A 26,219-nucleotide genomic window follows, 5' to 3' on the forward strand; every position below is an offset into this window, starting at 1 on the left:
ATCATTGCTTCTCATGTCCTTTGAGGCATGAAAAATCATTCTTTGAATAGCTGAGGTATTCAAGTTGTCATTATTCTGAATAATGGTAGCAAGACTACTGTAAATGTTTTCCTGTGAACACACAAGTATGAAAACAGAAGTGAGTGTTGAAAAATCCTAGTAATCAGATGATATTCAGTGCTAAGATGTGGATAACAATGCTTATTGATCTCTACCAGAAAGAATACCCTCAGGTTTCTACATTGCTTCCTGACATATTCTTAGAAATGATAGCTTATATTCATAGATTGAATATAAAGATGATTTTAGTGTTTGTTGTTTAGTCATTTTTCAGTCACGTCTGACTCTCCATGACCCCATTTGGGGTTTTCCTGGCAAAGATACTCGGCTGGTTTGCCAATTCCTTCTCCAGCTCATTTTACAGGTGAGGAAATTAAGACAAATGGGCTTAAATGAGTTAATTGCCCAGGGTGACACAGCTAGAAACTGTTTGAGCCCAGATTTGAACTCAGGGAGATGAGTCTTCCTGCCTTCAGGCCTGGCGATCTATCTGCTGTGCCACCTAGCTGCCCCTGAGTTTAGAATAGATAGTTCTGAAAAATAGCATACATCTTTCATCCTGTTGTGATGGTTTAGGCCTGAGAAGGAGCTAGATCAATTCTCAGCCTCTTTAAAATTTTAAAGGGCCTAATCGTCCTCATTACTTGTTGTTGCTCATCCTTTGTTTTGAAGGAGAACAGAGACAACACAGGGGATGTCTTGACTCATGTATGAATTAGATTGAAGAGGAGTCATGCAAAGTAGTCAGCCTCACTCTTCCAGAATCAAAGAGATCCAAAGGTAAAAAGTCAGGACAACTCAGAGTGCGATGGATGATCTTGGCGTCTTTGATGTCTGACCAAGCTCTAAGAACTCTACGGCTTCAGGTTCAATGGTCTTCATGGACATTGGAACAAATTGTTATCATACCCCCCTAACTTTCCAGGGAGTTTGGGGCCTGTTGGCTACACTAAACTATGTTGAGTGTAACCTCATTACTTATGGCCATGGAGCAGATTAAATCTTTTTGGCCCCATCTGTATTGCAGAGCAGGGATGGAAGCATTGTGACATACTAATTTTGGATCTGGAGTCAGAGGTTCTGGGTTCAAATTCTGATTCTGCTGCTTAAATGTGTAACCTTATGCAAGTTATAAGGTAGAAAAGATTCTCAGGAGCAGATGACCTTTAGACTCCCAATTCTTAGATTCTATGATCCTCTCTGTGCCTTGTTTTCCTCATCTGTAAACTATGGGGTTGGATTAGAATGTAAACGCCTCGAGGATAAGGATTATTTTATTATTTTCATTTGTATCCCTAGGGCATAGCACAGTGCCTAGCCTATTGTTGTTCAGTCATGTCTGACTCTTCCTGACCTCATTGGGGGTTTTCTTGGCAAAGCTATTGGAGTGGTTTGCCTTTTCCTTCTCTAGCTCATATTACAAATGAGGAAACTGAGGCCAACAGGGCTAAGTGACTGGCCCAGGATCATGTGTCTGAGGCTATATTTGAACTCGGGTCCTCCTGATTCCAGGCCCAGCACTCTGTCCACTATGCTTTATAGTTGTGCACCTAGCCAGTAAGTGCTTAATAAATGTTTGTGGATTCATTGATGGACCTATATGTAATACCTAAGTTCCTTTATAGTTCTAAATCCTATGATCTTAAATGGCTTCCCAGTGGGCTGGTAGTGATCATGTTCCCTCTTTCCCTAACCCAAGACCCAACAGAGAACTTCAGACAACAAATATTTAATACTTAGTAAATGTATTCTAGAACTCGGTTGATGCCACCCAAAGAAACTAGCTTATTTTCAGAATGTGACTCAGGCACTAGTCAGGATGGGAAGTACTGAAAACATAAAAATTGTGATTTTTCAGCATTTTCCACAATAAATTCAGTTTTATATTCAATCAATAGATATGAGCTTTTACCTTCTAAACATATGTCAGCAATGTGGAAATATAAAAGTCTCTTTGATAGAGAAATGTTAATAAATTTAAATCAAGACTGAAATGATATGTAAACCAGTCAGAAAGGCTCCTATAATGAGGACTCCTGGTCTAGGAGAGAGATTTGAAGGAACAGAACAGAAGTTCGGGGTATTATACCATGTGGCCAAAGGAATTTTTCCACTTTTATTAAACAAGTGCAACTGATAAAATTAAACTATTATTTTCCTAAGGGAACTCTTTTTAATTGACCTGAGGTCTGAATAAGCCTACTAATTTAGGTATCAATTCAGTTCAATTTAATTAAATTCAATGAACACATAAAGTGTCCATGAGGAAGCAGTTACTGTGCCCTCATCACTAGGAGAATCACTTTTCTTTCTACTCTGCCCTTCTACCCCATCTCCCAGCTTATTTATTCAAGCCAAACTTGTGAAACAGGCAAAGCCCATCTTTGTGGAAAAGTCTGTTTTTCCCATTCAGGTGTATGTAATATTTAATAGGGAGGCTTCCTCCATAAAAATCTTACTCTGGAGGCTAATAGTGTGGAGGTGAGCTGGAATTGATGAAGACTATGCTAGTGATATTAAAGCTCTGGCTGAGTCCAACATGTTAGAAAGGTTTCCTTAATGCCACGACATTGAGTCTGTAAGTCTGAGGACCAACCTGGCTAAAGACAAAGAGGCTCGTCACCAGTAGTTTGGTCACTGGGTGATGAATTTTTCAACCATGACAAATCATAGAAGAAAAAAGGTAGAGACTGTCTTAATCTCATATGCCTCCCTTCTGCTTTTGTAATAAAAATGGAGTGGTGAAAAGAGGGCAGAGTGTGCTAAGAATGACTCACTTAAAATTCTTTTTTATTTATTTAAGATTTTATTTTTCCCCAGTTACACGTAAAAACAATTTTAACATTTGTTTTTAAACCTTTGAGTTCCAAATTTTCTCCTTTCCTCCCTCCCCCTCTACCCCCGCTATTGAAAAGGCAAGCAATTCGATATAGATTATACATGTGTAATCATGCAAAACATTTCCTTAAGTCATGTTGTGAAATAAATCACAGACAAAAAGAAAAAATAAAGTAAAAGAAAAGTATGCTTCAATCTGTATTCGGACACCATCAGATCTCTCTCTGGGGATGGAGAGCATTTTTCACCATAAGTCCTTCAGAGTTGGAATGACACACTTTGTAAGTGCGGCTAGGTAGTACGGTAGGTAGTGCCGGGCCTGAAGTCAGGAAGACTCATCTTCCCTAGTTCAAATCTGACTTTAGACACTCACTAGCTGAGCGATCCTAGGCAAGTTCTTGAACTCTGATTGCCTCAGTTTCCTCATCTGTAAAATAAACTAGAGAAGGAGATGGCAAAGCATTTAGTATTTTGCCAAGAAAACCCTAACTAGGATTGTGAAGAATCAGACATGACTGAAAATAGCTCAACAACAATAAATATTAACTTCATCGTTGATATTCAAAATTTCATTGTTGGTACTCAAAATTTGAGATCTTTCTCCAATGACCAACTGACACAGAATTTGAAGAATTAACTGCATCACTATTGACATTCTGATAAAATCAGAAGACAAAAGATGCAGTCAAATTGGAAATATAATTGACAGCTTCTCCTTATACAGATAAAACCAAAGGAATTGATGAACTTGCTCTTATTATGCACCCAAAGACATTAAGAAATATCATTTCATGGTCCACTGGATCACCTTGTCTTATAGGTGAGCATAAGCAAGAAATCCACTTTGAAAAGAATTAAAGCTTTTGTGCTAACATCTTTGATAGAGGTAGAAAATTCTATCGATCATGTGATAAGATCCTTTAAACCAAGTCAAAATATAACGATATTCAGAATGAAAGTAGGAACAGGGGAGGACAGTGAAAAGTTCATTGGAAAACATCATTGGGTTTAAGAAAAGAAAGTGACCAAAGACTTGTAGAGAACTCAGAAATTTCAAAGCTATATATCGCAACAATTTTCTTTAAGAAAAACATTAGGTGATAGATACGGCAAGCACCAAACGATAACTCCAAAAATGAAAGTGACTATATTTTAATGTATGAGACACTATTAGTTTCTGGTGTGGGAATTGTACCAGTATCAGTTGTAGTCAAATCACCAATTAGAACAAAAGTAAATATCAGCATCAAGTTAGGAGAAAGCGTATAAAAAGGAAGAAGATATTTTGTAGAATTGCAATAATTTAAACCTAAAGTAAATGCTAAATGCAATGGAAATGACAAAAGGCAAATATAATTATTTGAATTTCACCCCTACCTGGATGGGCTTAACAGATGCCAAATAGTTTCCACAATGGGAGGTCAAAGTAGTCCAGAAACCACCTTAGTCAGCAAACACTCTCATTACTAAATATAGAGATACAGAGCCTGGCCAAAATGCTGGAATAGGAGGAAGTGCTATAACTCAGCACTCCCAACAACCACTTGAACAAAGAATTCAGATGAAGTCCAGACCAAATACTGGTTAAAAATCTAAGGAGTAACCATAGTGGGTCATCTTTTTAGTATAAAATCATACAGCGAATCAGAGGCAAGTGATCATAGTATAAACTATGGGCAAAGGGTAGACCGGGATCTTGGATTCAGAGGGAGCAGAAGAGAACCCAAAAAAGGGTTGAGGATCTCAGATTACCAATGGTCCAGGGACCTCAGCTCTGTCACTTTAACCCAAGAATGGGACCATGGACTCAGGAGAAATACTAGTTTTGTATGCAAACTTATTTGTTAACCATTACTAAAGAGAATAGTGGAAGATTATATGCAATATTGCTTCACAAAACAGTGAAAATCAATGCCAACAAATAAGTCATCAGAACCAGTTAAACCATACTATTTCAAGAGAATCATTCATAGATGAATTGTCAAAAGAACAAATAAATTAAAAATAGAACAAAGTTGCTATTGATCCTATAATGATATATTTTCATTATTAATGACAGTGGAACACCTATATTTTGACCCTAAAATATCAAAGAGAAAAGAAAAGAATATAAGAAGATGAAATTGGGAGAAATAGTTGGATCAGACCAAGTATGCAGATGAATTCCATACTAGAGGTAACATAAATGTGAAATCATTGAGGGTTCATTTTACATAATATCTTAGGGAGGTGAAGATACCAACAGAATGGGGAAAAATAAGACTATACATCATTACTCCAAAAAGATGACAAAGAGGACATTCATAACTACTGATTCATATTCCTAATTTCTCATCTTAGTATAATATTCTTTATAAGTATGATCTATAAATGTATCTAGGATATTGGTGATAAAAATATGAGGAGGGGGATGGGCAGATGTTTACAAATAATTCCCTATAGCAGATCACATATTTATTGTCACACAGTTGACTAAAAGATAGCATATAAAAGTCTGTTCCTTATTTTTTAATTACTTCATGCCCCCAAAGCATTTGACTTGGTAAAGTTCAGTTCTAAAGGTCCTCCAACACAGCTTGAAGTTCACTTTGAGATCATGTAAAATTATTTAATAAATCCAACTACAAAGACCATTCCACTCAATAACCTTCTAGTTATTGAGGCATAATCCAGGCAGATATATGCTTGGCAGGGCTTTCATCATTGTCATGAAGGGCATCTGACAGTTGAAGTCTTCCAGATGATCCTTTTTTGTGGATAGCATTGTGATAACTGTTATGAAGCCCCCCCAAAGTCACAGTGCCTCCTCAGTGAGAGCTGTAATTATTCAAAAGAGATCAGCCTAACAACTCATATAAGAGGAAGCAAATGTGTGAAAACTCCTATTGTTGAGAATATGGCATGCAACTCAACAGTCAATACATTTAGTTAGTCCACCTGTAGTATATATGCCTAAACCAGACTCTGAAGATGATTAAGAGACAAGCCTGAATAGTCTAAATTGTGCAGTGTTTTTTAATGATCCCAACTTGACCCACAGTACAGAAATTTATCTTTTCAAACAAAAATATTCTTCTTATGATGCCATACAGTTATGAGTCTTGTAATACCACCAGCTCAGAAGAAGCAAAGTTGCAGATTAATCGACAAACAATGGAGAAATAAATTGCAGAGTGAATGTAAGTAGATTAGAACATTTCTGACACTTTTTACACAAGAAGTAGCTGAGACTTGGGGTTTCAGTAATGCAGGGGTCTGTTCTAAAACTTAGAGCCTCAGTTTCCTGGAGGACCGAAATGCTACATGACATTTCTAGGATCACATAGCCAGGAAGTGTCAGAGGGTAGACGTGCACCTGGGTCCCCCTGACTCTTAAGTCAGGTTTCTATCCACCATGCAGTGATGCCTCTGGCCTAAGAGACAACATCCAGGGCTGGGAAGATAAATGGGCCTATTAGAGCCAGGGAAAAGAGATGGACAGTCTGGGTGATACACTAGCATCCGTGAAATATAGAAAGAACCAGTAGAACCAATATGCTTCTAAATACTTTGTATAGGACCTATGGCAGAACATGTTCCAGAATCACCCAGGACAAGAGAGCACAAATAAGTTGTAATCTGTGCTAATGGAGAGAGGGAATGTTTACATCAATGAATGAGATCATGAAGCCATTGAAGGATTGAAGAAGGACCTCTTGGAGCCTGGACTGACTTAGAGACTCAAAGGAATGAATATCTAATGGTGAGATTTACAACAAGTCCATGGAGGAAGATGTTCTGAGACCTTCCCAGGAGCTTCTTAAATTACAAAATTTAAGAGGCTTCCTATTTGACTTATTTGTAAGGTTGGCTTATTCTCCCCTCTCTTGCTGTTAAGATTCAATAAAAGTCTTAATTTTATTAGATGGTTACATTTACTTATATTTTAATTATCACAAAATATAGCACTCACATACTTCAGTACCTCAATAGTTCCCATATTTCCATGCCTCAAAAGAGCTGTGATTTCTTCAATGTGGGTATTTTTTTCTTTTAAGAAGACAAAAGCTTCTCCATTAATAGTTTCATGAATTGTAGTTAAAAATAAAATAAATAAAATAGCCACCATCTGATGGGCAGTTTTTTGCTGGTGAGCCTGTATCTAAACTTAGCCATTGCCAGTTGCACATTCAATCTTTTCCACCTTGGTAAGACATACCAGAGTTGATGTTCCACTGGTCTTGCTTTTGACAACCCGAGAGCATCTCAACATTGTGATAAGGGATGAATTAGAGCATAAATTTAGTGGTTTGAAATGGGACATCAAATAATGGCACTGAAAAGAACTGGATTCTGTGGTTGTTAAAATATCATCCAATGCAATCATTTAAATATAATTATGATTTCTATTAAAGTTGTTTTTTCGTGGTAAAGTTAGCACCATGTGAAGTATAACTAATCTGGAGATAAATGGAAGTTGGAAAGAAATTACAGTGCCTAGGCAAAAAAAGAATGGTGTGAAATTCTACAACAGATCTGAAAACTGTGAACAAAGATGTATTTCTCTGTAAATTTCCATTCCTTTATCTGTAAAATGAAGGTTTCCTTTTTCTTTTCTTTCTTCTTCTTCTTCTTTTATTTTTTTAACCAAATAATCTCTAAGGTCTCTTCCAAGTCTAAACCTATGATTCTACAGTTAGATGATTTTGTAAATTTACCATACCTTGCCTTCATTGTCCTCCTTGTCCAGCATACCAAGAGTGATGTGAATATCTCTGGAAATTTCTGCAATGCAACCAAAAGGAGACACTGAGCTATTTGCTGGAATGTCCCAGGGATAATCATTATGAAGTTTTTATTTATCTTTGGCAAACATTTTGCCAAATATTTATTAAGCTTATGATTTGTGTGATGGGTATACCAGGAAAAATAGTTATGACATAGGCCTTGCCTTCAAAGAGCTCAAAAGATAATAAAGAGGATACATGTTGGTATAGACCTGTGATTTCATCAGTTCAGGTAGCTCTTGGTTCTGAGGCTCCCTTCAACAATTCAGATCAGAAGCACATCTCCAAGGGTGGCTATGGGGCATGAGCTGGGGAAATGAAAATTTAAATGACTTGTCCATAGTCACACAGCTGGTGTGTGCGAGAGACAAGACTTGAGAAGCCTTCTGATGTCAAGAACTGCTCTTGATCTGCTATGTCGTGAGGCCACTTGGGGGTTATGCAGTTCTTAAGTCAAGGTATCCAGGATGAGAACAGAAAATGTACAGACAGCTAGGTGGCACATAGGATAGAGCACTGGCCCTGGATGAAGGAGGACCTGAGTTCAAATCCAATCTCAGACACTGTGTGACCCTGGGCAAGTCACTTAACCCCGATTGCCCCACCCCCAAAAAAGAATAGATAAGATGTTCAATTTCTATTCATTGGTCAGATAAGTGGCTACTCATTTTCTCCTTGTTCCTACATTCAAAAGGCACTAAATCCGACATCCCATGGGAGCTTTCCTTCTCCCATCCATAGCTTTATCCGTGACTGACTACTTTAGTCCTTGTCATGATTATCCTTAGGAAAAATGACTAAAATTATCTCTGGCGATCTCCCACTTCCCCCTTTTAATATCATTCTTCCATAATCTATTCCCCACCCCCAACTTTTGTCCAGGTGCCTCTTCTCTGTCTTGTTCCCACAGCATCTTCTTGTCAGCTGACTATCAACCAGTTATCATTGATAATGTATAAACTCTCTCCGGATATTACTGTCTTAGTAAGACATTCTGGAAGATTATATAACCTTCAATGACCAAAGGAATAAATCTCTAGTGTTGGAATTTCAGGCACTGAGATGCTTGTTGGAAGAGGTATTTGGGGACAAGGAGCCCCCCTCAAAGAAACCATCAACATTAGTCCCCATAGGACCATTTCTAGCTACCTTTAAGGCTAGCCCTTATTGGTCCCAAAGAAAGACAGATTAATCAATGCAGACAATAAAATTTCCAAACCTTTTTAAACTCAAACTTGAGATACAAAATTCATGACTGCCATTGCACAATGGTATTGCTGGATCTCCTCGTATCCTATAGATATGTCCCTTTAGGTTGTAGATTAATCAAATCACAGATCAAGCTTTATAGGAAAGCTCACTTTTTAAAGGAACCTAATAATTTGCTTTCTGGAAAGCAAATGTTCATTGCCTAATTTACTTGTTTTCTGAATCTGTAATTTTTTATACAATATTGGGTTTCTTTAAGAGATATACTCTTAGGCTTAGCAATTATGTAAATAATATAAAAGCAATTTTGTCAGTTGGAAGCCATGAAGGATTGTAGAGGCTAATTAATGTATTGCAAAGCAGAAGTATAACTTTCCTTACAACTTCAGTTTAAGTGTTAAGAAGTGAGGTGCCTGGTGATGATGAAGGGTTAAAATTATGTTGAGCCTCTACTCAGGTCATTCTTAGGGGGAAATTTTTAAGAAAAGAACAATTTGATTAAATCTAGAGCCAGGTACTGTTTTATGAAATAAGGAAGGGGTAGAGAATGGGTAGATCTTTTTCCCCCCCATGAAGCATGGAGGACTGAAGTTAAGAAGTATACTTTTGCTTAAAATCTGGGTTAAATAGTTTATTTTGTAAACCCACTGTCCCCAAAGTCCTATACACATCTCATTAAGAAGAACCCTTTCCTTAGGGAGAAGAGATGCTGCTTTTTGGATAGAAAGATAGATTTCTAGTTTTCATTTAGAGTTAATTTCCACAGCTACTTAAACCAGGTACATATTTCCTCAAGGTGTATCAGTATTTTTCTTTCAGATTTCTTTTAACAATGTACTAGCTGAAAGGCTGTTTCCTCTTTCTTTATTCCATATACTCCAGGAAGAAGCAGGGTAGAAACTGACCCACTGGTTTGGAACATTCATAATTATATTGACTATATCATTTCTTTCTTCTTTCAAATCCCTCTCTGTTTGTTACTTGAAAAACTTCCTGCATACTCTCTCCTTTATGCAGTTATCTCCAAAATAGTCTTGAATAGTTAAAATTAAACCAGAAAATTTCCTTTAAAAAATTTGACCCCCTCATACTCTGGTGGGCAGCAGCTTTAAAGAGGTAGAAAGCCCCAAAGAGTGCCTAAAGTATTTAAGGCCGCATACAAATCAACGTTAGCATAGGTATGCAGGAGCAAAAGGAGGAAAGTTGTGTACTCAACCTCCCTTTAGCACACACTCTATTAAAATATTTAAGGCTTAGAACATTCTTTCTCCTTTTTCTCTTCCCTCCCCTTTTCCCTTTCTCTGTTTCTGTCTCTCTTCATCTCTCTCTCTCTCTCTCTCTCTCTCTCTCTCTTTCACACACACACACACACACACACACACACACACACACACACACACACACACACAAGAGATATGTCTCAGAAGGTGAGGTTCCTTACCTCCAGTTTCCTCCATGATGCAGGCCGCGATTTCTGGTTGTTTCACTGTCCCCTTTTTACTTGAATCCAGAGGCAGCTTTTTTAAACACAAATGATTAGGTTAAAGAATCCAAAAAAAAGCAGGTTCACAAGTTTCTCACAAATTGCTCACGATATTTTCTAACAATAAGCCCTGTCTCCACTCGGTTGACACTAAGGTCTGAGAGCCATCTGGGATGTGGTTGCTGGTGAAGAGAGTGTTACTGGATGGTAGCGCTAAGACATCTTGCTTCTGAGCTGCTGCTGACCCACAAAATGGCTGCATTTCACCTTGTGTTGTCCCTTTAGTGGAGACCACAGCATCCAGAGAAGATGATAGTATAGAGAATGGGGCTCGGACCCAGGGCACAGGACAAAGGAGCTCTTCTCCTTGAGCCTGGGTCCATTAATCAAGTGAAAACAGAGAGAGATTAGACACAATTTGGTTTGGGAATCATTTTCCGTGATTGTTTTTCCTGGCTTGAGTGTTAGGGAAGCCTCTCCGGTGGTCTTGTAAGTTGTTCTACTTGGTGACTGTCCCACAATCTGCTCACGCTCAGTGGGAATAGAATTTCTAGGGTGGGCAGTTGAGAGGAATGTGTAACTGACAGCACAGTGGAAAGTCCACTTCCCAGACCTCTCGGTGACTGTCCCTTGGCCTTGTTTCTAATCTTACATTAACTCTTAATACCTCAGCCCTTTAGCCCTAACTCTACTCTTAGCTCTTCTTCCCAGTCAACCTCTTGGCTTCCTCCTATCATAGTCTTTTGGTCTTTGTCTCTTTCCTTTTTTGGCACTTGAGGTGGTTATAGACCTACTTCTGGCCCTAACACTTGCCCATCCATGATTTCCTCCAGTGCTTGAGTTGCATGCCTTAGTGATAGGGTTTGGAAGGGGGTAGCAGAGGGCCATCCACAGGACTGGATCGTGAAGAAGACTTGAGATAAATTTATGGGGGCCACTCTCATATGCAATGATCTCCTTGGGCCTCAGCTGCCTCCAGAAGTTTTTCTGATGGGACAGTATACTTCCACTTAACTGTTGTACACTGGTATTATGTGAGTCAATTATATGATAACATCTAGTCTAGAAGATGATCAATGATAATAGGTCAGATTCTCTCTCAGGGTCCCTGGGTCTAGTTCCTTATCCAATGAAGAATTAAGGATTGGCCAGTTAACTAAAGGATTGTTGGAAAGCAACTTCCCTTTGCCTTCTCTTTCCAATGTATTTCTTTTCTATCGTTAGGGAGCCAGTTGTGAAATGCATATATCAAGGAGTGTCTGGAAATAAATTTAGAGGACTCTGTACTGCTTACTTCCCTAAAGGGGGTCATAGAGTCTAACTGTAATCTTTCCTGAAAATTTTTAGGGCTTCTGAATCAATGCCATGTCTATAATAGGAATCAATAAAAAGAAAGCTACCAATGTATGTACTTACGATGCTCTATTTCATAGTAACTTTGGGAAGGTCGACAAATGGTTATTTTTGCCTGACTGTACATAGAGTCATTTGCTTTAGAGAGCACAAAGGCAGCGAACTTCTTTGGTTTAGAGCCTCCTTACTTACATAGACTACTTCAGTTCATAAATGGATTAACACTTCATCATTGTGAGTGCCACTTCTGCTGAAGCAGGTTGTGATCTATCCATGCCTTCTCATTCAGTTTGATTCTTGGTCATGTCATTCTATAAATCTTTTCTGATTATTTACCCAAAGTGCTAGAGGCCTTCTTCAAGGTCTCTCAGCATTCCAGCCCATGTACCAACCAGGTTTGTTCATTCTTGCTTTTCCTGTATGACTGGTCTATGTCTTTTCTCTGATCCATTATGCCTACCTGAATGATACCTTTTGGTGCCACTTTTTTGTGTGTAACATTGTAACATTATTTGCAACATTGCTGCATCTCCATTCTGTCTACCATATGGCTTTTTATTGACTATATTTAGGAAAAAAGTTTGTGTTTAATTGCCTTGACAAATTATATATAAATTTAGATAGTTATATTTACAGCAAAATAAAACACATTATAATATAATATGAAATGAACATATGTAACATTAATTTTGTTGTCATTGTGGTTATTATTAATTTATTAGAATAGAACTAGGACCTGTTATTTTACTGGTAAGGGAAGTCTCGATGAAATTTCTCTACCAATGTAGGCTGAAATTTATTTTGCAACTTAGTCTCAGAGTTTTCTAGACCACTAAGACATAAAATGACTTGCCAGGGTTAAATAGTCAATAGTTATAGAAGCAGGATTTGAACACAGGTCTTCCTGGCTCTTGCCAATTCTCTATCCAGTACGCCACAATGCCTCCTCTAAATTTTATAAATAAATATGTATATATTAAATATAATTTATCAAGCCAACTAAATAATATATACTTTCAAAATGTATTCATTTATCCATTTCTCTTTTCAAAATTTAACTTTGCACATGGGTTTCCCCCACCCCCATCTGCAGAATTGTAAATATTGTTAGGACCCTATCAAAGTTTCTTTTGGCCTCTTTGACACATCCATTTCCTAGTGTTTACCATGTTACCAGACTGGAAGAATAAAGGTTTTATTTTTTTCTTTGTTTCAGTATGTGGCAAGTGTCAAATTCTAAGACTTAAGAAAATGGAATATATTCTGATCAATGAAGGATTATTTCTCAAAAGTTTTTAGTGAGGCAGATAGCCTTCAGGTTGCCTGAGAGACAATTCAGAAGCAATTTTCCTATTTCAGTATACAGTGTTAATGACAATATCATTTCCTGGAGTTCTGATTTTATCCATTTATATAGCTAACAGACACCAGAATATTAAATAAATAAATAACAATCATATCCCAGTAAAGGTAGAAATTGAGTATAAGACAGGATAAATTTTTGAAAATACCAGACATACTCAAAAGATTTCACAATATATTTTATACATAACTTTAAAATTAGAGAATTGGTCAGATAGATTCATAAAAATGACTTTTTCCTATAAATTTGCCTGTGAATCTATTAGATAAAAACCAGAATTGGAAAACTGTTAAGGAAGCTTACAATTCACTAAAACTTTAACCTGAATCCTCAAGTAGGAGAAATTCTTTCCCCCTTGTACCTACCTTTGCAGAAAAAGAGGCATTTCACTTAGAGTTATGTTGGCACCACTTTTTTTCACTCTTTTAAAGGCCAGGATATGAGCTGAGCAGAGGAGGGCATTCTGCCTTAGCTCCATATGTTAGCTACAGCTCAGTGGGAGCTACTTACAGTAAGTAGCAATGAAAAGTGGTACTCAATGAGAACCCTGCTGTCTTACCTGGTCAGTTTACTTTCCAAGGCAAGAAAGTCGATTAATGCGCTGGTGCATATTAAGATGATGTTCTAAGGAAAGAATAAGGGCTTTCTTCTGAAGTCATAGCTTACTCTAAAGCCAAAAATTTAAAAAAAATATATGTATGTATATATATATATATTCACACAGTACATATATATACCTCTATACCTATACATACATGTATAGGCATGCACAGATGTGCACATATAGGTTACTCTTAGTTACATTATATGTGTGCATGTATATACATGTGTGTGTACATGTATATATCTATATGTGTATATATACACATATGTATGCATGTATATACCAAACTTATAATTAATTTAATTTTTCATTTATGAATTTAGATCCACTTGGAGCTTATAAGTTTAATATTGATATTGGTTCACTGTCTATGATTTCTTTTAGTATAATGAAATTTCCTTCTTTATCTGATTTTTTTGTCCTTTTGAAAAAGAAAGACATAAAAAACTTTAACAAAAGAAGTTGGAGAGAAGAGGAAGGCGGAACTTTGAAAGTGAGGGGAAAGATAACTAGATAAAATAAAAGAAATTAATGTTAGGTAAAAGTCCCAAGGTAGGGGAAAAAGATAAGAATGTGGGGAGGACTTGAATTTTTGTTTTTGCTTTGTCTGATTGCAACTTCTGCTTTTTTGGATTCACTTGATGCATAATAATTTTGTTCTATTCCCTCATTTTTATTCTGTGCATGCCTTAGCCTTTTTACATATTTCTTGTGAGCAACAGATTGTTGGGTTTTGTTTTTATATCCAATTTGTCATTCTTTTTTGTTATTGTTTCGTTGGATTGTTTAATCCATTCACACTTAAAGGTATGAGTTAGATTTATGTATTCCTCCATGTCATTTTCCCCCTGAATCTGATTTTTTTGTTCCCTTTTCTGCAAAGATACTACTTTTTAGATTTTTAGTTATTTTAACATAACTACTTTAAGGCAATTCTATACCTATAGTTGACTTCCTTTAACCATCAAGTCCTCCCCACTTTGTTACCTTTTCCCCCACTTTAAAGGGTTACCTAATTTATTAATTTTTTTTGTTTTATCTAGTTATCTAATTCTTCCCTTCTCTTCTCCCTTCTATTCCAAAGCTAAATAAAATCCCTCTTCCTCCTTTCTCTTGTTTGTTAGGTTTTAACTTTTTATTTTCTGCATATTTTTCTAAAAAGGAAGGGAGGAAACAAGCATTTTTAAAGCACCTACCCTCAGCCAGGTGCTCATTGTGGGTAGAGAGCCTCCCAAAGCACAAGGCCATGGACTGAGCAGCCTGACTTGGTGTACACCAAGTGGCTCTGCCCAAACCCTGTTCCCACTGCCAAGATTCTGCTCCTGCCTTTTGATTACTCCTTCTCCAGGATGTATTGCCAAGTCTTCTCTTCAAAAATAATATTTCTCCTAAGATAATGACATTTAAGTCCAGAAAACATAGACACAGTCTACATCTGTGGGATAGGTAACATCTGCTTAGAGATGAAATGGACATAGACCTGTACCTGTGGATGTGAGCACGTTTTCATAGCCTCATCCCTGGAATACATCTTGAATCCCTAACTTCCTTCAAGGCTCATCTCAGGTGCTATCTCCTATGGGAAACCTTTCCTGGTTACCTGCTGTAATTTAGTACTTTCTCCCTTTTTAAATTTTATTATATTTATGTATTTGTTTAAATATTCTATATCTCTCTACTAGCATAGAAGGTTCTTGAGGGAAATGACTGTTTTTCCTTTTGTTTCTCTCTCCTGAGTGTCTAGCAAGCACAGTGCCTTATAGGTGCTTAATAAATACTTGTTAAATTAAATGGTTGTGGAAGCCAGCTATGCTCATGACTTTGGTCAAGGGACTTTTTAGCTATAATTGGCTTTGGATCATCTATATGTATATCATGATAGACTGAAGACAAGAATGTAAGAACAGGTCCATTAACCTGCTTGTCATCCAGGTAGCAGAGATGAGGCTTTTAAGCAGGGATGGGTTATAAATATTTAACAACAACCTGGGTGGGGGAAGGGGAATGTATATAGGACACACTTTAAAGTTTCATCTGAATTATTAAAATTTTCTCCATAATTTTTTAAAGGCTAGGTAATTAACAAAATACTAAATCAAGCCCTGATTTGTAGCATTTGCCAATTTCCATTGTGCAAAAGTTCACAATGAAAATTTAACAATGGGCTTTCAGAGCCAGCTTGAGCTCCTGGTTTTAAGTCTGAGTGTCCCCAGTTTTGTTCTTCACTATATCCCTTCCATTAATTCATGCAGGCTACCCCATATCTGAAATATATTTCTTTTATATCTTTCCCATTGAGATCCTTCTCTTAATGTGAAGTCTAGCTCAGTTGCTGTTTTTTACATGAAGCTTTTCCGTTAGCTAATAATAATCTTTTTTCCCTCCAGATTTTCTTAGGCCCCTTTGGATCACTTTCTTTTGCCCTTTTTATACTCTACTTGGTCTAATTCTCTTTTTTTTGCACACATCATTGCCCGTCCTCCTTCTTAAAGAATAAGGGCAAGATGAGTACAAAATGTGGTATATATAAGAGGAAAAGGCTCAATAATGTAACTTTCCAAATTTCCCCAAAATCTTGCTCCTTGCTTCTCTCACGTAAGCCTCACAGGACTGATGAAATAATAATGAACTTGATTAAGAATATCCCAGCAGCTAGTACCCAGCAGGAACTGAGGAGGATGCTGGGATACTGCAATCATTAAGGAGCAGAATTCACTTAGAATGAGAGAAGGGCAATGATGCCCATGTTGACATGGCCTCAGAGTTTGTGGGACTTAGACATCAAAGCAAATACAAACCAGTCCTAATTTATTACTCAGATGAGGAAAGTAAGTCCCAGAGAAGGAGTACCCTCTCCATGCCAGTGATGAAAGCCAAGGTAGTTGATTACAAGCCCACTGCTCCTACATTTCCTTAGACCAGGCAGAAAAGCAGGTTTGGATGTCTGTGATTCCTTAAGTCATTGGCAATCCATGTTGGCATTTATGGGGAACTTCACCTCACGTTTTAGAGCTACCAATCTAGGGGAACATATTGACTGGGGAGGAAAAAACAGGCCAATTATACTATAGTGTTCAGTTGGAAACCCTTGCCTTATAGATGTTTTGTCTCAAGGGTCTTTCTCCCTAATATACTACCATGTATGATTTATGTTTCCCATCTTTGAGAGAGCCATGATTTCCTTGGCACGTATACTCCCTTTACTCTGTAAATCTCAATGTAACATCCATTCCACTCTCTCTGATTGTCCCCAATGCTGCTTGCTCTTAGCATTGAAGATTTAACTGGGGCCTTGGTTTGTCAGGAAATCAGTCAATCGAATAACCATTTATTAAGGGCTTACTTTGTGCTAAATGCTGTGCTAATGAAGAGACTCAATAAATCAATAAACGCTCGTTAATTCCTATCACCTACAAGGCAGTAATCTGGGCTCTAGTAATAATTCAAAGACAAAAATGAAGCAGCTTCTTTGTAAGGCCAATCAGTAAGTTACCATAATACCCTTGTAATGGAATAGGAAGATCTTCTCCATCTATTAATAGGTTAATGTGGCCACATGTGTTCAGCTCACAGCTGTGATATATCCAGAGTCACGTAGAGCCCATGGTGGGGCGGGGAACTTGCTTAAAGAGGAAGCTTGCTTATGGGGGAGGGGCTTGTTTGCAGGAAGGCTTTCACACCTTTTGGTAGTTAGGTACTGAAGCATGTAGGTTGTGATGCCTTTTGAGAAAGTGTATGTATTCTAAGAGCTTGGCATTTTGTTTTGGGGGCTCACTCATGGGAAGAGTGTTCTTGTGATTTGGCCAGAAGGGACTCTGAGTAGCCGTTTGTTAAAAGCACCGCCTCGGTCCCCCCCTCCCTCCCCCTCGGATACTGAGATATTGATAACACTCCCCCATCTGGTGCTTTGTAGGTGGCTGTATTACTTTGTTCAGACAGATTGAAGCTGTCGGTCTTTATGCTAATTTCTCTGCTTGTATTTTCTCCAAGTTCAGGGTGCTGACCTTTCCCCTGAACTAATGAATATAATTAAAATAAGATTGTTAACCCCTTTGAAGCTGTCTTTCCTTTAAAAGCAGATCAAAGAACCTGTGCTGGCAGGCCATCCTGGTTGTGCTAGGGTGCTTGCTGTTACACCCCTGCCCTCATGATACATTCTATCCTTATAGTTAATATTTGTATAGATTTGTATAATGTAGTTAATATTTGTGTAGAACTTTACAGCTTTAAGAAGTTTTTGCATAGACATTTTATATTGGGTTACTCACTCCCTCTCCAGAAAGTGTTACCACATGTCCACTTTCTGGTAATAATATTTCTCCAGGAACAATCATTTAAATCTAGAAAACATAGACATATACAGTTTACATCTATGGCATAGATATTTCCCGATCTCATATTTTATCTTCACTCTATTCAGTAAGCAAGGCAGGCATTATCATCCCCATTTTACAGATAATAACAGTAGCTAGTATTTATATAGTACCTTAAGGTTTGTGAAGCACTTTACATTTTATCTCACTAGATCCTTACAACAATCCAGGGAGGTAGGTAGGCTCTGTTACTATTTCTGTTTTACGGGTGGGAAAACAGAGGCTGAAAGCAGTTAAATGATTTGATTAGAGTGATACAGCTATTAAATGACTGAGTCAGGATTTGAATTCAAGTCTTCCTGATTCCAAGTCCAGCATGTCAATTCACTATACTACTTGGCTGTGGCAAGATGAAGAAACTGAATCTCAAAGAAGTGAAATGCCTTGTTGAAGTTTACACAGTTACTTAGGGGCAAAGTTAATGACTACAATCCACCTTTCTCCTAGTGACTGATTCACCATATCTTGTTAATGACAGCAGGTAACCAATGGCTATGAGATAATGTGCTTCTAATTGGCAGTTTTGTGATTAAAGTTTTCAAATAGAGAGACTCTTTCAAGAGGTTTGACTTGCAGAGAAGAGTGGGTTGCTCCTGAGAATTAACAGGAGGAGATAAGAGGAAAAGAAAGGAAGGTTTATTTAGGTGGTGAAGGAAAAATAAAAGAAACAGCAGACAGTAAAGGGGTATATTGCTGTGGGAGATGGGAACAATAAACAGCAATAAGATGGTGAAGCCTTATCTCACTCATATGAGTAACTTAACAATAAAAAAAACTTGAACAAATTGATATGTATGAATTTTTAAACCCCCACAAAACATAAGCATGCAAACATGAACAACACCTAATTCCCAGAGGTTTGTCTAATTTTGATTTAAAAGGGGCTGTATTATATTTAGCCTTGCACCCCTACCAGGAAAACTCTGATCCTTTTCATGTATGTCTTGCCTTTTGGCAAGCGATGGCAGTATCCCAGCATCCTCCTCAGTTCCTGCTGGGCAATGACTGCTGGGATACTCTTAATGAAGTTCATTATTATTTCAGCAACCCAGTGAGACTATCATGGGAGAAGCAGGAAGCAAAATTTTTGGAAAATCATATTATTGAACCTTTTTCTCTTATTTATATCTACTACTTAGCTAGTTTCATAGAGAACCCAGTTAGAGCAAAATTAATTGTTATATCACTTTGTATTCCTAAGAGGCTGAACTCAAGTACTTGGAAACTGCTTGGCTGACTGCCTAGCTGGGAATTCTTCAGGGAATGTTCTGGTTGCACACCCAAACAGAAGATTGAAATCAGACCTGTAAAGTTTGGAAATTATTTGAGAGAATGCTAGAGTGGGGTCAATAGAGTCTTTTTGGCACCTACCTGAGCAACACGTAAGAGGCTGACTATTCTCCTTTGAGACTAGAATGTATCCTACTCTAAGTCTGAGGTAATTAAGAAACCCTCCAATCAAGAGGCAGAGCATTGGAGAGAGGACAAGGAGCATCGTGTTAAAATAATGACACAGATTCAGTTAAATTCAAATAAATAGGCATTAAGGGCACCCTGTGTACCATGAGCTAGACTAAGCCCTGTGGAGGATTGAAAAATGAATAAGACATGACCCTTGTACGCAGAGTATCCTCAGAATGTGTGTCTGTGTGACTTGGGCTTTTATAGCTGGAAGACTTTTTGGACTAGAGACTCCCTCTATCCATGCAGATGGACAACTGCTACATAACTTAGAGTTTTAAAGAGTCGCCCGAGTCATTGAGAGGTTAAGTGATTTATCTATGGTAATATAACCAGTTTGTGTCAGAGGTAATCCTCAAACTCAGGTCTTCCTAACTCCAAGGTTGACCCTCTATTTACTACAGGGAACATGCGCACGTGCGCACATGCACAGACACAGACACAGACACACAGACACACTCACACACCCTTTCCCTACAAATAGTTCCCTTCTACACTCAATGAACCTTCCCTACTTTCCTCCCACCACATATACACCCAAACACACACTTATAGAGCAGAATTCAATTAGCGCAACACCTGCATGGAGAGATCATTTTTAGGTAGGAGCAGAGAGCAGAAGGAAGAAGGTAAGGATCAGAGAGATCTTCATGGAGGAGAAGGCACGTTAGTTAGGTCTTGAAGGAAATATCCTAAGAAGATAGAATGATCTCCCTTCTTTAAGTCTCTCCTCACTCTAGTCCATCTTCCACTCAGCTCCCTATTATCTCTAGGATCATATATAACATGCTGCTTTTGGTGTTCATCAAAGTCATTTGCCATCCCACTCCTCTTTCCCTCTTCCCCCTTCTACTCTGTGATTAAGTAACATTGGCCTCCTTGATCTTACTTGCACAAGATGCTCCATCTCCCAACTCTGGGCATTTTCATTGGCTGTCCCTCATGCCTGGTATGCCTTTCCTTCTCATCTCTGCCTCCTGCCTTTCCTGGCTTCCTTCAAGTCCCAGATAAAACCCAACTTTCTACAAGAAACCTTTACCAATTCCCTTAAATTCTAGGGCTTACCTTCTTTTGAAAATGGCCAATTTTTCCTTCATATAACTTTTTTGTACATAGTTTATGTGGTGTCTTGCCCCATTAAGCTGTGAACTTTTTGAGAGCAAGGACTATTTTTTTGCTTTTCTTTGTATTACCAATTCTTAACACAGTGCCTGGAACTGCCTAGTAAGTGGCCTTGGCCAAATTTGAACTCAGGTCTTCCCCCACTCCAGGTCCAAGGTAACAATCCCTGTATAACATTAATGGGCCATTTACACAGTAAGTGTAAGTACATTCTAGTCTCAAAGGAGAATAGTCAGCCTCTTACGTGTTGCTCAGGTAGGTGCCAAAAAGACTCTATTGACCCCATTCTAGCATTCTCTCAAATAATTTCCAAACTCTCCAGGTCTGATTTCAATCTTCTGTTTGGGTGTGCAACCAGAACATTCCCTGAAGAATTCCCAGCTAGGCAGTATACTAATTCATTATACTAATGAATCTAAATTCTTCCCACTTAATATTGGATGTGCAAAAGCCCATCACATACACAAAATAGCGAATAAACAAACATGTTTCCAAGCAAATAGCCAACAAAAATCAGAGGTTGTGGTTCAGTCATATCCAGTTCCCTGTGATCCCATTTGGGTGGGTTTTTGTTTATTTTTTGGCAAAGATACTGGAGTGGTTTGCAATTTCCTTCTCCTGCAAATTTTACAGATGAGGAAACTGAGGCAAATGGGATTAAACGACTTGCCCAGAGTCACACAGTAAGTGTCTGAGGTCAGGTTCAAACTCATGGAGATGAGTCTTTCTGGTTCCAGGTCTAGTGCTTTATCCACTATGCCACCTAGCTGCCCTCCCTAGTTAAATAAAGTCAAGAATAAAGAGTAAGAATCAGGATCCATGTATGAGAAAAGGCTGAAAATGTTAAAACATCCTGTAAAGATAAGTTGGAATTATTTGTAAGATGTAAATTTAAGGAGAGAAACTGTTTATAGGAGTGTGAAAATAATGGGGATTTTAATGTTCAAATAATCACAAAATCGTATCATAGGGAAGAGGGATTACACTTGTTCTGCCTCTCTCCTGAGGGGAGATAAGTGGGGGAAAATTACAGGGGAGTAGATTTTTATTCAGTATAAGGAGAAATTTTCAAATAATTACAGCTGTCCACCAATGTGATGAACTTCCTGATCACAAGAGGCATTTAAATGGAGTAGGGATGAGAGAGATGGAAGGGACCTCAGAGGCCATCTAATTCAATTTCCCCTCCTCTTTTTACAGATGAGAAAACTAAGTCCAGAGAGGTTAAGAGATTTGACTAAGATCACCCAGAAAGGAAGTAATAGAGATGTATGGTTGAACCCATTGACCCCAAAGCCAATGTCCTTTCCACTGTATGGTTCTGTCTCTTTTTGAGGTTCCTTTGAACTCTAGGAGTAAATGATTCTAGGAGCTATCTCCAACTGATCACATCTGAGAGAAATTAATGTATTTTGTTATTTTTAGTGATGTTTTACCCCACAAAGCACTTAATCTATTTATTTAGATTCTGCAAACAGGTTGGGTTCTCTTCTTCCCACCCTATTTCCCCCCTTCCTTTTGTATACTCTACTCCTAGATGAAAGACCTCTTCTGTGTGTTATTATATTTGTGAAGTCCTTTTATCTCTTCATTTTTGAAATAACCTGACTGGCTTATTTGCTTCTGTTTTGTTTCTGTTGGGTTTTTTTGAAGTCTCTTAGAGGTGAAATTATTATTAGTGACTCTCAGAAAATCCTTTCTCTCTGAAGATCCTGAAAGGCCTGCCCTAGACAAAACCATGATGGTCTTTAATGAATGTTTCCTTTTCCTTTAGGAGTTCTCTTCTTTCCTTCTCTCCCCCTCTTCTCCCACCCCCAGGTCCAATCCAATTCAATCAACATTTATTAAAGTGTTAAATAATTAATTATTTTTATTCTGCATAGGATGCACTTAATAAATACTTGTTTCCCTCCTTCATTCCTATCATGGGTACATAGTTATCTGACGTCAACAAATTTGAAGAAGAAACAGGCTATTACATATTTGTGGAGGAATATAGAGGAATTAACTTTTAGCTTTGTAACTACCACGTACCAGGTAGTGTGCTAAGCACTGGGGATACAGTTCATAAAGAGAATGACAGTTTCTACTCTCAAGGAGCTTGTATTCTAATGGGGGTGGTGGTGGAGATAACACACAATGGGAGGCAGGAAAATGGGATGAAACTAGAGGGCACCTGGCATCTCCCCTTGCTGTTGCCGCTGCGGGTACTATAGCTCATCTCAGTGTCAAGTAGCTAATCTGATGAACTCATTTGTTTTTTTGTTTGTTTTTGCTCTGGATCTATGGTTTTATTATTAGAGGGGATTCCTGGTGAAGAAAGTCATTCTTTTAATGCCAATTGGCATTAGTCTGCAACTTAGCAGCTTAGGGAGTTCACTGGACCTCTGAAAGATTAAATGACTTTTTCAGGGTGATACAGCCAGCATGTGTCAGAGGTAGGATTTCAACTCAAGTATTCTTGATGCCAAAAGGCCAGTTAGGTAGTAGAGTAGATAGAGTGTGGGGCTTGGAGTCAGGAAGACTCATATACCTGAGTTCAAATCTGATCTCAGACACTTATTAGCTGTGTGACCCTGGGTGAGGCACTTAACCCTGTTTGCCTCAGTTTCCTCATCTATAAAATGAGCTGGAGAAGGAAAGGACAAACCATTCCAGTATTTTTGCCAAGAAAACCCCCAAATGGGGTATGAAGAGTTGGACATGACTGAAATGACTAAATAACAACAAAAATTTTCTTGAAGCTGAGACCAACTCTGTATAAAATTACCCAGTCTATGCCTCCAGAGACGTTTGTCCTATTTACAAATAGACAAGGTAACACAAGCACTTTATAATTGTCCTGAAGACAATTACTTTAATATTATCACCTAAGCATTAATGACTCTAATCATAGGAATTTCAGATTACAGGTAAATGGGCATTTAGGGTTTGGGAAACCAATTGTTATGTGCCCATATATAGAAATGGCCCTGGGTATATTTAATGAGTTCTTGCTTTGCTGACAATGAACTTTTTCAAGGCATAAAGGAGTTAATGCCTACACTCTTAGTTAGGCATAGTTTATTCACGAAAGTGTGATTCCCTGTGCTCCTCTGACTTTTGATAATCTTATCATCTTTTCATTGTACCATGATCACTATAGATTGAAGAATTTTCCTCTCTCTATATTTTAGTGTATGAAATTATATGCTCTATGAATTCTTTCTTCACTGCATTAAGTTGTGTCTAGCACTCTATCAGATTGATCCTTGCTTCTTTTAAAGATTGTGTAAATTTGGCTCTGGAGGAATTAACATGGGCAAAAATTCCATACATACATGCCATACCATGTCATTATACATTATACATTATAATATGGTGATAATTACATTTACATATTACTTTTATACTTTTTTTCAAAACTCTCATCCATCCTCTCCTTTGATCCCAGTGACAGCTCAGCAAAGTCAATGGAACACATTTTAATGTTGAAATTTTACAGATGAGGAAACTGAGGTACCAAGAAATTAGGTAAATTAAAATCTTACAGCAAGATAATAGCAGAGAGGGGTCAAGAATTAATGTCTGCTAACTCCTGTGCAGGTAGGTGGCACAGCAGATAGAGGACCTGGCCCAGCATCAGGAAGATTCATCTTCATGAGTTCAAATCTGGCCTCAAATACTTACTAGCTGTGTAAACCTGACCAAGTCACTTAACCCTGTTTGCCTCTGTTTCCTCATTTGGAAAAGGAAATGACAAAGCATTTCAGTGTCTTTGCCAAGAAAATCCCATATGGGATCACCAAGAGTCAGACAGGACTGAACAACAAAACTCTCGTGTATTAGGAAAGTATCTTAAATTTTTCATATTAAAAAAACCCTTTTAGCATCAAACAATTTTGCAGACTCCCACATGGAATCCTGTCATCATTTATTGATTAAGAAAATGCATAATAACTAAATGACAGTGCTTGGTGAGCATGTGCTTTTACAACCTCCTTATAAGTCCAGGTCAGGATGACTATACTAGAAAACCCTGATGAATTTGTCTTTCATGAGGCTTTATAGTGCCTTTCAAATGAGATGTTTTGTTTTGTTGTGTTGCCTTGAAATCACAATTAGTGAGTAAGGCATTTAAATTAACATTTACCACATATTTGTCGTGTTTGAAATAGAAGCATGAGAGTAAGAGGACTCTGCTAGTAGAGTTAGCATTGAGACTAACATTGGAAGCAAAGAAAGGACTACATAGTGATTTCAGTTTAAAACATACTTCTCAAGTACCTGTTCTGTACTAGGCCCCCTGAGTATGGAGGATACCAAGACAAAAACAAACTAGTCTCTGCCCTCATGAAGCTATCATTTTGTTATTTTATAGAATTACATACAAACACACAAAATATTCTAAAGGACTTATTCTTCCTTTTTATCCCTATCTTGTTTTCTGGTCTTTTGTAAAATTTTCTTCATATTGATCTTTATTCCATGGAGTTTTGATTTGTTTGTTTTATATCACACATACCTTCTCTTGTCATATCACGCTTCTTTTGCTTTTATTTATTTTATTTACATCTAAGTATGTGGCAGGAAGATGGGGCCATTTTTGTATGGACTGATGATATGAAGTGTATTTTTTATTTCCACCTCAAGCCTCATTGGCTATGTGTAATGGGGCAGCAGTTTACTTAAGAGGTTTGATCCCACAGTGGGTACCTGTGGTAACTACTTTATAGTGTCATTTATGAGGGTCAAATCCATGTATGTAAAAAAATCTTTTCATACATCAGAACTGTCCATTATAATTGTATTGTTTGTTTTATGTCATATTCTACTCCTCTCTCATCACCACATGGTCTTTCATCCATACTTTTTCTCTAGACTCACATCTATGTGCAAGGCCATGGAACATGGTAGCTGTTGTGGTTCCTAGTATGGGTTGTCTTGTGTGTCACTATGGGTTGCAGACGATTTCTTCTGATAGTGAAGATGATGGGGCAGATGAACTTTTCCATCATGTTACTGTTGGTTTTGCTGGTTGTATCTTTTGCAGACTTGGCCTCAGACTCTCAGTTTCCAGGAAATTGGAATTGACCTAGTGACAGCCACTGGCTTCATCATTAGGCACTAAATGTTCCTTTAGTAGGGCAAGACTCCTGGGAGGCAGTAGAAGGATTGGTGGTTATCCTTGACCTAATAATTATCATGTTTGTGGTCCTTCCCTTGGGTATAATGAGAATGAATTTCCTCCTTGGAAAGTAGCATGCAGAAATACAACTGCAGTAATAAAAAATTAAAAAAACAAATCAGGATTATATCAGCTATTAAAAAGTGTGTTTCCCCTGGGTTTTTTATTTTTTATTTTGAGTTCCACTTTTATTAGGCCCTATAAAGCTTTTCCAATTTTAAGTTTCACAAGGAAGAGAGCTGGAGCTGCCCAATGTCTTTTAAAATATATGTACTTTGAGTCCCTGGAGCACAACTGCACTCTGCATAGCAGAAGACTACTGACTTGGGCAACTTATGCTTTTACTCCTGTGAAATAGAGTAGTATGTATGACTTTCATCAGTTCAGAAGTAAAAGAACTCTTGAGGAAAATAGCTTGAT

General features: G+C 37.8%; 1 protein-coding gene across 1 annotated transcript in view; it reads right to left on the reverse strand.

Annotated features, from left to right (window-relative positions):
• Positions 1-10,618, reverse strand: part of MROH2B (maestro heat like repeat family member 2B) — an 84,203-nt gene extending 73,585 nt beyond the window's left edge. Inside the window, exons 1-4 of the mRNA XM_036746584.1 lie at positions 10,466-10,618; positions 10,315-10,390; positions 7,601-7,698; positions 1-111 (exon numbers count right to left, since the gene is read on the reverse strand). Of these exons, the coding sequence (XP_036602479.1) occupies positions 1-111; positions 7,601-7,698; positions 10,315-10,390; positions 10,466-10,618 (438 nt within the window). The remainder of the gene's footprint in view (positions 112-7,600; positions 7,699-10,314; positions 10,391-10,465) is intronic.
• Positions 10,619-26,219: the final 15,601 nt, after the last annotated feature.

Source organism: Trichosurus vulpecula, chromosome 1, assembly GCF_011100635.1.
Source record: "Trichosurus vulpecula isolate mTriVul1 chromosome 1, mTriVul1.pri, whole genome shotgun sequence".
NCBI lineage: Eukaryota > Metazoa > Chordata > Mammalia > Diprotodontia > Phalangeridae > Trichosurus > Trichosurus vulpecula.